Source organism: Nyctereutes procyonoides, unplaced genomic scaffold (assembly GCF_905146905.1).
Source record: "Nyctereutes procyonoides isolate TBG_1078 unplaced genomic scaffold, NYPRO_anot_genome, whole genome shotgun sequence".
Classification (NCBI taxonomy): Eukaryota; Metazoa; Chordata; class Mammalia; order Carnivora; family Canidae; genus Nyctereutes; species Nyctereutes procyonoides.
This window is the reverse complement of record NW_026575126.1, coordinates 45719350-45736070: the sequence shown is the minus strand read 5'-3', so window position 1 is coordinate 45736070 and position 16721 is coordinate 45719350. Positions and strand designations below refer to the sequence as shown.

Sequence of the window (16721 nt, the reverse complement as noted above, 5' to 3'; positions counted from 1 at the left end):
CATGCTTACTGGGCACCATTTGGAGGCTGGGCACCGTGCTGAGTGCTGGGAGTCCCTGCACGAGGGCCCTGCCGCCATGGCAGGGGAGGGTGAGGGCACGCAGGGCAACAGCTGCAGCGTAGCATCAGGCCAGGACAGGTGCTACGGGGGAAGAATAAAGAAAGGCTTTAGGTTTTGTTGTTTTTGTTTTAAGATTTTGTTTGTTTATTCGGAGAGCATGTGCACAGGCAGGGAGGAGGGGCAGAGGGAGAGGGAGAAGTGATCCCCCACTGAGCAGGGAGCCTGATCAACCACTGAGCCACCCAGGTGTCCCCAGAAAGGCTTTAGTTCATGTCACGAAGATTGTCATCAGCAACTTTGCCCGATGCCCTCTTCTCAGATCTCTCTTGGCTTCTACCTCTGCGTCCCACCATCAGCTCTTGGTTTTCTCCCCACTCTGTGCCCCCCCCAGTCTTCTTCCCAGGTGGGATTTGGTACCCACCAGGGGCTCCGTCTCCCACCCCATGACCCCAGGGGCTCTGCTGGCCGCTCCTGTTCTCTCCTGAGGGAAGGTCCTGCCCATATTTCCACCTTCCTGGACACGTTTCCGCATTGCTACCAGACTTGGCTAAATCCAGGGCACCATCGGGGCGCCTGCAGGGCTCAGTTGTTAAGTGTCTGCTTTGGCTCAGGTCATGATCTAGGGTCATCAGGGAACCAGTGTCTGCTCTGCTCAGCTGAGCCCCTCACCCATCCCCCCAGCCCAGCGCCAGGCCTGGTGACTGTTCATGGGGAGCTCCTGCTCCCTCCTCTGCTCCCCAGCCCGCTGCCCACCCTGGTCCAGACCCTCGTTTCTCCCCAGGATCTGCCCCTTAGCCTCCTTCTAACCCATCCTCTGACCATGGAATGTGTTTCTTCCAGAGTCAGATGTCAGTATGTTCCTCCTAAAAGCCTCTGCCCCTCCCCACGGCCTCTAGGACAATGTGCAAGCTTCCAAGGCCCAGTAAGCTCCTGGCCCGGCTCCGGGCCCTGCCCAGCACACACCCTGCTCACACTAGTGCTTTGGTGCCTCGAGCACCAGGGTTCTCCTGCCAAACCGCTGGTCCTCCCGCCTTCCCCTTGGAGACCCAGCTGGGATGTCACTTCCTCCATGAAGCTGCCGAGGCTGCCCCCACGGGGCTGCTCACACCTTCCTCTGTGTTCTCACATCGGGCGTTACAGCATATCATGCTTGTTTATTTATCCACCCAGGTTCTTCACAGACCAGCAGCTCTGGGGGGACACAGGCCTGCCTGACTCGTCTGTGTATCACCAGAGCCTGGTATCCGGTGGGCTCTGGTGATATGATAACTGCTCCATTTTAAGGCAGTGAGCAGCAGGCTGGGCTTTGAGCCTGCTTCTGCCACCTGCTAAGCTGATGATATGGGCAGATCCTCTGAGTTGGACTTCTGGCCTGCAAAGGGGACCATAGCCTTTGCCTGTTCTTTTTTTTTTTTTTCAAGATTTTATTTATTTATGAGAGACACAGAGAGAGGCAGAGACACAGGCAGAGGGAGAAGCAGGCTCCATGCAGGGAGCCCGATGCTGGACTCGATCCCAGGACCCCGAGATCACGCCCTGGGCTGAAGGCAGGTGCTCAACCGCTGAGCCCCCCAGGTGTCCCAGCCGTTGCTCATCCTCATGACGGGGGGGCTGTCTCCTCACTGACAGGCATTTACCCTGCATGCAGTAAAGAGAGATGCTTTCAGCCTGGGGGACTCCTGGGGAACTTTGTCTCCAGGGTGCTTCACAAAATGTGTCTCACCTTGTGGGTCCTAGAGGAATGGTGTGTAGTGATGGCCAGCATCCAGGGCCACCTGTGGCCCCAGAAACTTGGAGCAATCTGATCAGACCTTAAAGTAATAGGACCCCCCCAAGGGAAGAGGAATTTAGATTTCAGGTGGGCAACATGGTAGTTTCTGTACTGCCAGATGCAGCCTTTCCTGGCTGTGTGACCTTGGGGAAGTTGCTTCACCTCTCTGAGCCTTCACCTATTAAATGAGGCTAACTACAGCACCTACCTCATAGTGTTTTCGTGAGGAATGAATAAGAGCTTAGAACACTGCCTAGCATCCAGTAGGCACTAAATGTTGGCTGCCAGTATCAGTGATGTTGTGGTCGTGGTTATTCCAATGGACTGAAAGACTCAGGCCTGCACAGCCGGGATCCTTCCCAGCGGCTTCTGCCCCGGAGCACTGCTAACTCCCAGCGTCCCGCCTGTTGCCCTTTCTGCACCAGGCCAAGTGTTGGCGCCGCGCCCAGAAGCCCCAGCCACAGGGAGCGCAAAGCTGGGCCGCCTGGGGCCAAGGGGCTTCCGCCAGCCCCAGGGCATCTCGGACGCCTGGATGTCCCAGTATGGCCAGTGTCCAGATGCCAGGCAGGAGGCTGAGCTGACCTCTGCCTTCCTGAAAACGGAGGCCCAAGCCACCGTCCCCTCTGAGTGCCACGGGTGGCGGGAGGGGCCTGGCTGGCAGCCAGCCAGCCTGGGGTGGCAGTCCAGCTCCAGAGCGGACCTCGGAGTCCCTTGGGCGGGGCGGCCCTCCCCAGGGTTCCACCCAGGGCCTCCTTGGCCTTTGCAGCCGGAGCTGTGGGTGGGGCGCTTCTGGGTAGAAGGAACTACCCCGGACCTCCAGACGCCAAACATCTCAGGTCTGTTTTGAAAAGTCCCACATCTCGGGATTGTCCTCCTGCTTACAATTCCGGGAACGGGCTCCAACTCAGGCTGAGACTGGGCCGTGGTTTAAATTGTAGGAAGAACTCCCGAGGGTGGGGATAGAAACCAGGGGGTGGGGGTGGCGGTGGCGAGTGGTCATCTTAGCAGGGAGGCAGGCCGGCTCGCTCCCTCTTGCTCCCAGGCACGGCACATAGCGGAGCAGGTGCCAGAGCCGCTCCCCCTTAGCAACAGGCAGGGGCTGCAGTGCGGAGCTGCGTCTCCATGAAGAGGACCAGACGAGGGACCCTGACACTGCCCTAGGCAGGTTCCGCAGCCTTCTTTTCACCCGGACACGTCCTGGTCGTGTCCCACCATCGACAGCAGATATGATGCTGCTCCTGGGCGAAGAGAGGGCCGGTGAGTCACCAGCAGGACATTCTCCACACCCAGGGGTAGACGTGCCTGCACGCACGCACACATGTGCACACACGCACACACGTGCACGCACGCACACGTGCTTCAGGCAAACATCGGACCACGGCGCAGCAGGACAGAGCCTCTGCCCAGGAGCCAGTGAGGGTGTGCCAATTTGGGGAATGTCCTGTTTGTTGCCTGAGGTCTGGCTGGACATCTCTGGGAGTGCTGTCCCTCATCCCGTCCACCGTCAGAACATAAAACTCACCGAGCTGCAAATGCTCCATTCGGTGTGCGGAGTTTCCGTAGTCCTGACAACCCCCCCCCCCATGCTTCACCCCCGCTCACTGCTGCCCAGAGGGTGCTTGTTTCCGGAAACCCACTAGCTACTGCTCCTACTCCAGCTACCGTTTCTCTTTCTTTCCTAAAAAAAAAAAAAAAAAAAAAAAAAAAAATTCTTTTGAGTCCTTAAATTCTCATACCCCAGGTTCCCTCTTATTTTATGTGATTATTTTTGTGGGTGTTTTATAGAATGGAGAGCCTGTAGGCCTTCAATCTCAAGAAACTTTCCCATGGCCCTGCACCTCGATCGAGCTTGGAGGGTCCAGGTGTTGTGCCCTGCAAGAGCCACCTGAGTTTCCAGGTGGAAAGTGGGGGAGGGGGTATTGTGATAAATGTAGAAAACAGAACCGAGTCCCTATACTTTCTTTTTTCTTTTTAAAGATTTTATTTATTTATTCATGAGAGACACAGAGAGAAAGGCAGAGACCTATGTGGAGGGAGAAGCAGCTCCATGCAGGGAGCCTGATGCGGGACTCAATCCCAGGACCCCGGGAACACGCCCTGAGCCGAAGGCAGATGCTCAACCGCTGAGCCACTGGGTGCCCCAAGTCCCTGTACTTTCTGAATGAATCCTCTCAATGATCAAGGAAAAAGCTCTCCCCCCACATCCAGACCAATCTCCCAAGGAGATCAATAAAGACAACACTCGCTTCCTGTGGGGCCGGTGAGCTAATAGGATCAAAACTGCAGGAAACACTATTTTTAGTAGGAATGAAGGGTCGTATGCCAGTTTAGCCAATGGGTCAGTGCAGAGGGATGCTGCCTCCCCAGGGCCCTCTGGCCTCCTGCAGAGCTTGAGGGACATCCCACCAAAGGTAGTGGGTGCAGACACCGCCTGCATCCTCTCGCCTGATGCTAATTAGGCCACCATGTGATCTTCATCAGGCTCTAAATGTGGGAGCAGGGAGGAGGGTAGCAGAAAATGTCCTGGAGCCAGACTTGGAAAACCCGGGGTTGGAATGCATCTCTGCCAACGTTGACAAATCACCTGACGCCTTCGTGAGCCTCCATCTTTTCATCTGTAAAATGAGGATAATGATACCTCGCCCTGCCAGCTTCACAGGGTTGACATGAAGGTCCGACACAAGACCTGCCGTGTAGACTGCAGCTCCAGCTTTAGTCATGAGGAGTCTTGTGGGATGAGCCCTTGGAGCACCCCCGCCCCACCCTACCCCACCCCATCCGGGACCTGCTTTACCTCCTACATGTCCTGGGGTCCTGCGGGCATTCCTGTGCCCTGGTCATGGTCAGGGGCGAGTTTGCTAGTCCTCCTGCTGAGGCTGCACATGGCCAAGAGCAGAGGGGACCAGGGCTGGGAGAGAGGGCCTGGCCGGGTCACGTACCCTGCGAAGGACATCTGACCACAGGCTGGTGACTGGGACAGTGCCTTTGCTTGGCATCTGGTGTTCTGCGACCAAGGGCTCGGAACGATCCAAATGTGGGGAGAACCAAAGATGTGGGGGACAGTAGACGGAGCCACCGAGGGCTGGAAGAGGAGCTGGTTGTGCCAAGGAAAGGAAGGGAATGGGCAGGTGTCGGGAGGGGTGGTGGTGATGGTGGCAGAGAAACTCTCCCGTGGGCAGGAAGTCGATATTTACAGTGAAGGAATCGAGAAAGAGAAGGGCATGAATATTGTTTGGAAACATGGAAAATTGGGGGGGAGGAGGGAACACAACTGAAAGGGTTAAAAGTGATGGCTTCCGGAGGAGGTCCGGACTAGAGGCAGGGTAGAGGCTGTGGGTTTTTTTTATCACATGCCTTTGGTTCTTTTATCTTTTGTTTTTTTTTTTTTTCTTTGTCATCACATGTATTATGTAGATCAAAACGTATTTTTAAAAGAGAAGCCCTGCAAGTCCTAAGACTTTGATTTCTAGGCAGGGACTTGAAAAGCTCACCCAGCGCGGCCTCCCACCTTCGGACAGGTGAACGCCCAAAGCCAGGTGGCCTGTCAGAGCCTGGGCTGGTGTGGCCCCTGGAGACACGCGCCACCCTGTGAAGGTTGTGCTGGCACGTGCAGAGGCCACCGGGAAGTGCTTGCTGACGCTGGAAGACCGTCCCCAGCCCTCTGCGGGGTCTCCCACTGAGGCCCAAGGGACAGTTAGAGCAGCGGCCAGGACACCCTCCAGTCCTGCCCTTGCTCCTGCTTTGCTGTGGGATCTGGGCAAGGCGTGGCCCGCCCTGGTCTCGTTCCTGCCTCTGGACGATCAGGGCCTTGAGTTTTTCGAGAGCCTTCACAGTTATACATTTTTAAAACTACCAATGATAGGACATAGCTTTCTATACACTGGCACGGCAGCGAGCAGAAGAGGAGATAGATAATACACATATGAACAAAGGAGATACTCTGAGACCCTGAAAGTCCTTGGAAGAAAATAAAGCAGGGGGACAGGATCGACCCTATGGGAGGGGGTGTGGGTGCTTCACAGCAGGTGATCCGGGCACTTCCCTGAGGGTGGGTGTTGGAATTGAGGCCCAGGCGGTAGGAGGGAGAGCCAGCTGACGGTGGCGAGGAGGGAGTCCAGCCCCGCAGAGCCCTGAAGCCCGCAAGGACAAGGAGAAGCAGGAGGGATCTGCACTGAGTATGACGTTTGTCAGAGGGAAAACAAATCTCTGTGAACAGCAAGGGTAAATTAGGCACTACGTTGGGTTTGGTGGGCGGGTGTTCATGCAGCCCCCAATTCAGGGCACTGTCTGCTTTTCAGGATCCCCAGAGAGGGTGCACGGAAACCCAGTACAGGAGGGAAAGATGGGGAGGGGGGGTGTCCCGGGAAGAGGTGCTCCGCTGGGAAGGGCCAGGAGATGGCAGAGGATTACGCTTCCTGGGGAACTCGGGTGGTAACAAGTCAATGACATGACCATAGAGGGCTGGAAGAGGCAGCTGGTTGTGCCAGGCTTCTCCACCCACCCAGGCCATACACAGCAGTTGGTCCAGTAGGTCACCTTTGAAGGTGGAGGATGTCACAGCACCAACTGTCCCGGGTGCCAAATTGAGTTAGAAAGAAAGTAAAAGGGACAGCCTGGGTGGCTCAGTGGTTTAGCGCCGCCTTCAGCCCAGGGCGTGATCCTGGAGACCCAGGATGGAGTCCCACGTCCGGCTCTCTGCATGGAGCCTTCTCCCTCTGCCTGTGTCTCTGCCTCTCTCTCTCTCTCTCTCTCTCTCTCTGTCTCTGTCTCTCATGAATAAATAAATCTTTAAAAAATAAAAATAAATTTAAATTTAAAAAGAAAGTAAGAGCAAAATCAGCTACAGGTGCAAATCCTTCGACCCAGCCCCCTCACTTCTAGGACTCTGCCCTTCAGATACACTGATGTCAACATGCAGAGAAATAAGTGTAAGGGGGGTGTCTGGCTGGCTCAGGCAGGGGAGTGAGTGACTCCTGATCTCGGGGTCCTGAGTTCAAGCCCCACATTGGGAGTAGAGATTACTTAAGAATAAAATATTAAAAAAAAGAAGAGGGAGAAGAAGAAGAAGAAGAAGAAGAAGAAGAAGAAGAAGAAGAAGAAGAAGAAAAGAAAGAAGAAGAAAAGAAGAGGAGGAGAAGAAAGGAAAGAAGGAGGGAAGGAAGGAAGGAAGGACGGATGGATGTAAGGACGTCCGGCAAGGACCGAAGTGGCCACCAGCAGGGAACCAGTGAGTACACTGTGGCATCAGCAACAAGGTGGACTGGCTGGAAGAGAACCATCTCGGAGGGGTCCTGGTGGGATGAGAAGCTTGGTTGGAGGATGGGCTCTCTGCTCCACACCCTGCCCCCCTGCAGCTCAGGGACCCCCCACCCCCAGCCCAGGGAACCCCAGGACTCGGGCTGAGCAGACTGTCCGGCTCCCTGGGGTTGGGAAGAGATGCAGAGAGCTCCACCAATCTGGAAGGCGGGCACTGGTGCTCCCTCAGGAGCCAAGGAGAGAGGGCGAGGCGGGGCATGAGGCCACACCTGTCGCTCTGGTGCAGTTCCACCTGGCGGATGCTTCTGGAAGGACGCCCAGCAGACCTGAAGAGTGGTTCCCTGAGGGAAGGAGGAGAGTGGCCTCAGGGAAAGTGGTTAAAGGATGCTTGGTGTAAAAATGCAGGAGCAAAGGGTCCCTCTTGAAGGTTCAAGGGATCTCTTGTACTTATGAATAATTTCCTCCCAAGCCTCTGATGAGGTCACTAGCAATGCTCTAGATCCACAAGGTCTCTTTTTACCCCCATTTTCCTTTTGTGGGAGAGCCAGACATCATCATGGGGGAGCACCTAGTAGTTGGCATTTACTGCTCTGCGTCCTAATCTTCCGGGAGGTCTAACCGTTCAAGCCAATCTGTAGCCACCTCGTAGGCTCCTAGATCTTTCTCTTACACTGGACTCGAGGCCACTTGTAAAAACTTACCCTCTTCTCTGCAGGGGCTCCTTCCTAGGGTCTGGAATTCCAGCTGGACTCACTCCCAGGTGGTAAAGCAGTGCCTCCCAGACGTGAGGCATTCGAGAACCACCCTCAGGATTTTTGTAAACGCTCAAGGCCACCTGTCCTTTCGTTGACATAATATTTTTCTTAAGTGACTCACTTTCAAAACTTCAAATTTGTCTATAAATAGCTTTACTTCTTATAAACAGAAAGAACCTTAAAAATAAATGTAATAAAATCTAAACAACGTTGTTAAATTCTAGCCACACTATAATCTGCCTGAAGTGCAGCTTTTTCTTTTTCTTTTCTTTCTTTCTTTTTTTTTAAGATTTTATTTACTTATTTGACAGAGAAAGAGCACGCAAACGGGTGGAGCAGTAGGGAAAGGGAGAGGCAGACGCCCCCCTGATCAGGGAGCACAATGTGGGGCTCAATTCCAGGACCCTGGGATTATCACCTGAGCCAAAGGCAGATCCATAACCGACTGAACCACCCAGGTGTCGCCTGCCTTCTTTTTTTTTCCTTTTTTAAAATGGCAAGTGTTGAGTCAGGCTAGCACCAAACTGGGTCTCTTTCCTTGATGGACTGAGGAGGATTAGAATGGGGACTTTCTCACTATGTGTTTCAGTGTTAATTTAATGCCCTATCAATCAATGTTCCAACCAAATCATGCCCTGGAGCGTCTGAACTTCACACTTTGGAGAAAACGGAGTTTGAACTTTTTCCTCCCTCTTCTGGAAAGTTTTAGTTATGTGTCCGTATGCTCTTGTGTCATCTGAACTGGATAACATATGAAGTCCGCTATCACCCTGGTGTTGATGGCCCTGCCTGCTCTGGTTGGCATTTTGGCAGGGGTCAGAAATGTATCTGTTTGGAAGCAGCCCATGGTGGCAGTTAAGAATGATGCAGGCGTGGGGCACCTGGGTGGCTCAGTCGGGGAAGCGTCTGCCTTCAGCTCAGGTCATGATCTCAGGGTCCTGGGATGGAGCCCTGAGTTGGCTCCACACTCAGTGAAGAGTCTGCTTCTCCCTCTCTCTCTCCCTCTCCTTCTCCCTCTGCCCCTTCCCCAACTCTCTCTCTCTCTCTAATAAATAAAATCTTTTTTAAAAAGTGGCACCTGGGTGGTTCAGTTGGTTAAGCATCTGCCTTTGGCTCAGGTCATGATCCCAGGGTCCTGGGATGGAGCCCCACATTGGGCACACTGCTCAGCAGGGAGTCTGCTTCTCCCTTTCCCTCTGGCCCTCCCTTCCTCGCTCATGCTCTATCTCTCTCAAATAAATAAGCAAAATCTTTTTTTTTTAATGATGCAGGCGTAAACAAAGTAGTATTTGTCCTTTTAAAAAGAATTGGAAGCATCTCGAAGCTGGTTCATTGGGTTCTTCTAAGTGATGGTGTGCAGACTCACAGCTGGGACTCCCCAGGTGGGGCTCTGCAGCCAAGGCTCCTGGCTGGTTGTTAGTGAGTCCTGGGTCTTACGGAGTCACCCTGTGCGAGCGCACCAGTGTCCGTCCCCATGACGGAATGAGTCCCATGAGTAAGAGTCAGCATGGTCAGACAGGACAAGGACTCTTGTGCGAATGCCTTTGGCACCTTTTGAGGAGCTCTCCAGCATCACTTTGAAAAAGCAGATACAACCCCAGTTCTTTTGCAAGATTTCCAATTTAACTTTGCAGTTGCTTCCCGTTGCATATTATTCAGACTGTCCAGCCACAGTAAAAAAAAAAAAATACCCTGAAATCTCAGTGTTTTAACCTCCAGAGAGGCTTGTTTGTCCATCACAGTATCAATCCAAAGTGTGAGGCTTCCAGGGGAGGGATTTGGGAGAGCTCACACCTGCTCTTCAGCCCCCAAATGCCTTGCACCAGGGTTGCTACAGCCCATTGCCCAGAATTAGGCACAAGGCTCCAGTCTAACCACAGGGGAGGCTGGGATATGCAGCCCTTCCAGGTCCCGGGAGAAGAAAGTGAATCAGCAGCCGTGGGCCCTACACTGTGTCTTCACTTAGAGGTAGACGTCAAGAGGAGGGGGGTTTGCGTGGGGATTAATTTGACAGATGGCCGTATCATTAGGGAATAGTTTTGTGTTGGGATCAATTTTACTTTGTTATGCACCGTGGCTGTGATCTGAATACTCAGACCCTGCACCTCCCCCCGCCACCCCTTAGGCCATGACCCCCCCGCCCCCGCCCATGGCATTGCCACCATTGCCTGGTGGGTGGCGGGTGGGGAGCAGCCCTCTAGCCCATATAGAGCCACTCCTTCCTGCCCTGGCGCCAGCTCTGAGGAGGTGCGATGCTTTTCTGAATTGGGGATTTTAATTGGTCCTCACCTGTCCTCCACCAGGAATATTTGGCATCTGGGTGCAACAAGGAGCAGCTCCTTAGGCCAGATTTTGTTCAGTAAAGTCTCTCCAGGGGAGGAATGATGAGAAGAGACGTTTTAGATTTTCTTTTTTTTTTTCCTTTTTAAGATTTATTTTATTTATTTTATTTTATTTTTATTTATTTATTCATGAAAGACACGGAGAGGGAGAGAGGCAAAGACACAGGCAAAGGGAGAAGCAGGCTCCGTGCAGGGAGCCCAATGTGGGACTCGATCATGGGTCTCCAGGATCACACCCTGGGCCAAAGGCAGCACTAAACCGCTGAGCCACCCAGGCTGCCCGATTTTATTTATTTATTGAGAGAGAGAGAGAGCAAGTGTGGGAAGGGGCAGAGGGAGAGGGAGAGAGAATCCCAAGCAAACTCCCCACTGAGTGCGGAGCCTGACTCAGGGCTTGATCTCAGGACCCTGAGATCATGACCTCTGAGATCATGACCTGAGCTGAAATCGAGAGTTGGATGCGCAACCAACTGAGCTACTCAGGTGCCCCAGTTTTTGATTTTCTAAAACCCCCACTAAAAATTGCCTGTTTTTCATTTAATTTTGTTCTGGCATTGACAAGTGTATCTCTGTCTCACGGTCCCTCTAGCGTCTCTCTCTCCAGGCTTTAAAGCGCGACCCCCGCCCCACCGTGCCCCGTGAAAATGTTGGTGCTCCTGGCTTTCATCATCCTCTTCCACATCACCTCCGCCGCATTGCTGTTCATCGCCACCATCGACAATGTAAGTTCCCTTTCCTTCCGACCACCCGGAGCCCCTGGGTCCTGCAGTCCTTGGAGGCAGGATTGAGAGCTTCCCCAAGGGGATGAGGATTTGGGCCCGTCCTCCCTACCCAGACACGCCCATCTTGACTCAGGCCCAAGGACTCGGCCTACCTGTGGAGGTTCGGAGCGTCTCTGGTTAGGCCTGGATGTGCGGGGACCTGGCTGCTCTCATCCCTGATTCCCCCACAGAGCCTGGTGTGGTGCCTCTGGTGTCGCAAACTCTTGGAGGATGCTGCTTGAATCCGACCCTCTTCTAGATAAACGTCTCAGCCTCGGCAGTGTGCCATATGGGGCTGGATCATTCTTTGCTCTGGGGCCCTCCTGGGCCCTGTAGGGTGCTCAGCAGCATCTCTGGTCCCTGCCCACTAGATGGCAACCCCTCCCACCCCTACTTGTGACAACCAAAAATGTCTTTGGACACGGCCAGATGTCCTGAGGGGGAGCAAGACCGCTCTCATTGAGGACCACTGCTCCAGATCCCCCAGGTGACCCATCCCAGGTGCTCTCCACCCCTCCTGCCTTCATCTTCTTACAAATCAGGAACCCAATTGATAGTCACCTTGCCCTGCCCTCCCTAGCAGAGCTCATGCCTGGAACTCTCCTGGCTGCCCATGCCCCCCTGGAAAATTGAACGTTTCACTTTAGCATCCAGTTTGCAGCCATATGGCAGGGATGCATTTGATAAATGACCTATTGGTATAGATTACTGTCTCTCCTAGCAGGAAATGAAGCTTTGTGCCAGACAGTGGCCCATACCTTGACCCAAAGGCCTGGCTTCAGTCCTGACCATTTCAAACTGAGAGGCGTCTCGAGTCAGAAACACTGCCCAGAAAGCCACCAGGCACACCCCACTGGTGGCCAACAGCTCTGCCGACATCTAGGCTCCTGTTGATTAATCATCACAGAGCAACATAGACCATCCCAACCCCTGCCACTTAGAGAGTGCTCACTCCAGCCAGGTCCTGCGCTCGGCCCTTTTACCTGCATCAGCTCATTTGGTCCTCACCTCAAGCCTACGAGACGGGCCGTCTTCTGGCACCACCTCGGGGCAGCGGGGACACCTGTGGAGTCTCTGCTGCAGTGAGTGGGGGAGCTGGGATTTGAACCACTCCCGACCCTAGATCCCGTAAGGGGGTTAAATGCAGTGATGGGTTTGGGTTCTTGCAAGTTCTCAAGTTGCCGTGAGTGGCCAGGGCAGAGAGCACACTGATGCTGTGGCTTAAAGTATTTGGACTGTCATTATCCAGAGGGCCCATGCTCTGTGAAATAAATGGTAGTAAATGTTCTTTCTTTTTTTAAGATTTTATTTATTCATGAAAGACACACGGAGAGAGAGACATAGAGGGAGAAGCAGGTTTCTTGCGGGGAGCCTGATGTAGGACTCGATCCCAGGACCCTGGGATCACACTCTGAGCTGAAGGCAGACATTTGACCGCTGAGCCACCCAGGTGCCCCAGTAGTGAATGTCCTTCTGGAGGCTCCTTTTTCTATGCCTTGCATCTACCCCTTTGGGATCCTGAAAGGGATGGACGGACATTAGGGGGAGAAAAGCCATTGGCCCCAGCACCAGTTAATCCTTTGGGGGCACCGCTGGGTGTTTGTGTTGCTGTGGCACTTACGAGAAGACACAGATGGGCCTTTTTTTTTTTTTGCCCACCAGGGACTCCTGTGGTGTTCATCTGAGTTAGGAATTGGGCTTGGCATGTGGCTGGCACATAGTAGGAGTTTGGTGAACGTTCCTTGACTGGAGGAAGGGAGGGGGAGATTCCAGTCTGGATGGATGGAAGGCAGAGAAGACAGGCAGAGGCAGAGAGGCAGAAGGCCTCTGATAGGAGAGTTGTGTCATTCCCTCCATAACAGGCCTTGGCCCTGGATTTCAGCCTTCCTGACTCCGCTTGACATCGCCCCCCTAGTTCTTGGGGATTTACCACTGTGCACACTTGTCATCACCAGCTAAGCCTCGCTGCTCTCCTGCGCCCCGTGAGGGCCCAGCCCGCGACTTACCTTTGAGCAGCCCCACAGCATGGGGCTCACCGGGGAGCCTGCTGCAAATGCAGAAGCCCAGGCCCCACCCCCGACCCCTCACATCAGAGCCCGCGCTCTAACCTGATTCCCAGGTGACTCATGTGCACGCGGCACATGGAGAAGCGCTGGTCCCGAATATTTATTTACTGCTGTGCCTTACACTCGAGTAGAAGGCAGCGTTTTCATGATTAACACGCAGCCCCTCCCTGTGTTTCCTACGTTACAGGCCTGGTGGGTAGGAGAAGAGTTTTTTGCAGATGTCTGGAGAGTGTGCGTCAACAATACGAATTGTACAGAAATCGGTGCCAACTTTCAGGGTGAGTGCCCCGCTGATACGGAAACCCCTAGTGAAGGAGCGCTCAATCTAAGGGCTCCTCTGTTCTCTGCTGTCACACCCTCCCCTGCACACTTGGGTGCCCAGAGGGGCCTGGCCGGGGGCTCAGCCCGGGCTGGAGATGGGAGGAGTAGGCAGAATCTGGAGGCTGGGGGCTGAGTTGGGTGCACCCTTCCCTTCCCCATTTCTGGGCAGAGCTTCTGTGTGTCACCAGGGGTCAGCGGAGCTGTGTGTGGTGAGGCCTCTCTTCCTGGCTTGTGCACAGCCGCCTCCTCCCTGGGGCCTCCCAAGGCCGAGGGCAGACAGCCAAACAAGCTGCTGTGCCTTCCATTCACGAGGCCTCCGCCCTCGCGCCCCGATGACCTCCGTCCTAATGCCATCCTGTTGGGGGTTAGGATTGCAACATAGGAACTCTAAGGAGATCCAAGCCGTCCACAGTGGTCCCCATGGGCACTGTCACCTGGGGTACTTCAAAATGCAGATTCCTGGTGCCCATCCCAGAACAACTGTACCATAATCTCAGGCGGAGAGGTCTAGGAGTCCGTTCCTTGCTTTTTTCTTTTCTTTTCTTCTTCTTCTTCTTCTTCTTTTTTTTTTTTTTTGAAACTGTATTTTCCACAAGCCCCCCGGTGATTTCTGAGATCCGCCAAATTTGAAAACACTACTCTTAGCCAGAGGGTCACAACCTGGGCCCACATTGGACTTGCCTGGAGAGCTTTGCCCCCTCACCTCCGTGCCTGGTCCCCACCCCAGAGATGCTGATTTATTTCATCTCAGTGGAGCTGTAGCATGCTGGGTTTTTCTTTTTAATGGAGCTATAATTTACCACATACTTCCTAAGGGCTCAGTTTCAGGAGTTTTGACAGTTATATATATGCCCATGTAGCCACCATCCAAAGCAAGATAGAGGACTTTCCCATCACCCTAGAAGTTCCGTTGGGCCCAGTTCCACTCATTTCCCGCGAGCTCCTGGACTTTGTACAAATGCAGTCGCAACATGTGTATTTGTGTGTGTGTGTGTTTGTGTGTGGGTCGGGCTTCCTTCTTCAACATGAGGAATGGGGCCAGGGCCTGGGTGCTCTGGGGGTGATTGTGATGCGCAGCCCAGAAGAACCATGGTTCATGGCTCCAAGCCTTTCATTACATGCTTACGAATTATGCTTCAGGCAAAATTGGGGAAAAAGAAGAAGGTTGGTTCTTAGATTTTCCTGGGTAACTTTGGCCACTGTCCCCTCACCTGTCTTAGCTGCCTTCCTGGTGATAACGTTCAGCCCTTACACGGGAACCCCCCTTTTGCAGCACCCCCTAAATTCAAGTGGATGAATTCTTTCTACCTCCCCTGCCTGATACAGTGGGAGCTGTTACCATCCCTGTTTTTTCACGTGAGGACACTGAGGACTATGCAGGAGGTCCGGTCTGTGCCCTTGACCCCTTCTCTCCACCTGCAGGGTGTGCCTTCCGCCGTGTCCTTCCCACATGTGGTGCCCTCCGTCCAAGATGGGCTCCTTTCTCTGCTGGGACTTCCGTCGCCGAGCCCCGCTCCCCGAGGCTAATCCGAGAAACCTCCCTTTCTCTTTTCCTAAGCAGCACTCGCAAGGCTAACTCTCGTCCTTTTAGGGGGTGTTAGGTAGTCTGCAGAGCACGTTCTGAAGGTCATGCAGCCCTGTGAGCCCCAAATCCCCCCAAGAGTTCCTCTGGAGATCCCTAATCATCCCCCGTCCATCCTGAGCTCCCAAACCATAATCAGCCAGATTGAAACCTGAGCGTTTGTACATTTAAAAAAAAAAAAAACAAATTCCCTGACCACGAGCCTCGCATTTGGGGGCAATACCCAGGCTGAGACGAATGACAGAGCAGGTACTGCTTGCTCCATTTCCTGGATAAGGCCAGTGGGGTCACCTGGTCCCGCGCACAGATGGTCGCCGCAGGGAGGGGATGTTGGGGAGACCGCTTGACTGTTCTCGAGCCCATGCTATGCATATTTACTTCTGCTCCTGTCATCCTCACTCTGGAGCCGGCACCGTCGCTGAACCCCCTGAGGGGCCCCGGGCATCTGCTGTCCTCCCTCATGCTCTCTCGCCCTCTCCCCACAGATTACTCCACGATGCAGGCGGTCCAGGCCACCATGATCCTGTCCACCATCCTCTGCTGCATTGCCTTCCTGATCTTTTTGCTCCAGCTCTTCCGCCTCAAGCAGGGAGAGAGGTTCGTGTTAACCTCCATCATCCAGCTCATGTCGTGTAAGTACAATGGCGGGCTTCCTGGAGGAAGCACTTCCTTCCCCAGCCACCGAGTCGGAGGAGTCAGGAGCCGCGGGGCAGGTGTGGATTTGGAACGGGGATGTTGGCCGCCGTGCTGCGGCGGGACATCCTGTACTTCAGAGTCTGGAAGGGTCAGGTCCGAGGGTCGGGGCCAGCGTGCCCAAGACACGAAGCCTGAGCCAGCCTCTGTAGGGTAAGGACGAGTGGTCGTGAGAACGTACTGTCTTGGTACCGAGGGACGAGGCACAGTTTCCCCAGGGAAGATCAGGGTACTTGACCTCATCCTCCCACTAATGTCTGTTGGTGCTTCACTCAGGATGCTTTTGACTTCGAGTAAGAGAAAAAAAGCCAGTTAACAATGACTTTGGCCACAAAGGCCTTTACTTTTTTGATACAACAAGAAGCTTGAAGGTGGGAGGTGCCATTGTAGGTTTGGCAGCTGAGCAGCATCAAGAACCTCCACTTGATCCTCGGATGCTTTCATCTTCAGGGTGTCAGTGATGACCTCCTCATGGCCCCTGAAAGGCTGCTGCAGCTCCAGACATTCATCCTGACCTGACAATATCTAAAGCAGTAAACACGGGAAAGTACAGCAACAAAAAATGCTTTCTCCTCCCTATCTGTGTCTTTCTAGGGAGTAGTCTTTTTCACTCTAGGATTTTTCTGTGGCCAGAACTGGGACACATAGGGATCCATAAACTGTTATGAGTAAACAAGAACAGGATTGCCTGGGTGGGGTTAGGGTAGTGGGCGGGATGGTCAGTTGGCAGACTATGGTCCAGGGGCCAGATCTGGCTCGCTGCCTGTTTTTGTAAATGACATTTTACCGGAACATAGCTCCGCCCTCTTATTTGCATACTGCCTCTGGCTATTTCCACACCACCACTTCCACGCCAGTAGGGCTGAGCTGAGTAGTTGGGACAGAGCGTGTGTGTGGCACACAAACCCGAAAGTACTCTCTGTCTGGCTGACCCATGGCTTAGACCAGTTATGGCTTAGCCTCTGGGCTGGGTGTACAGCTGCCCGGGCAAAATCGGGCTCAGCCAGAGCAAGCGGGAAGTGAAGTGGCTCCAGGGTAGGCAGCAATGTCCTGCCACAAACTACCACTTGTGATCTTTCCCATAGATTAAAAGGAATACCCGCCAATAATCAGA

The 16721-nt window shown here is 53.7% G+C and overlaps 1 protein-coding gene across 1 annotated transcript in view; it reads left to right on the top strand.

Annotated features, from left to right (window-relative positions):
• Window positions 1-16721, top strand: part of EMP2 (epithelial membrane protein 2) — a 33631-nt gene that overhangs the window by 13780 nt on the left and 3130 nt on the right. The window contains exons 2-4 of the mRNA XM_055340265.1: window positions 10774-10906; window positions 13199-13289; window positions 15400-15546. Coding sequence (XP_055196240.1) covers window positions 10829-10906; window positions 13199-13289; window positions 15400-15546 — 316 coding nt within the window. The 5' untranslated portion in view covers window positions 10774-10828. The remainder of the gene's footprint in view (window positions 1-10773; window positions 10907-13198; window positions 13290-15399; window positions 15547-16721) is intronic.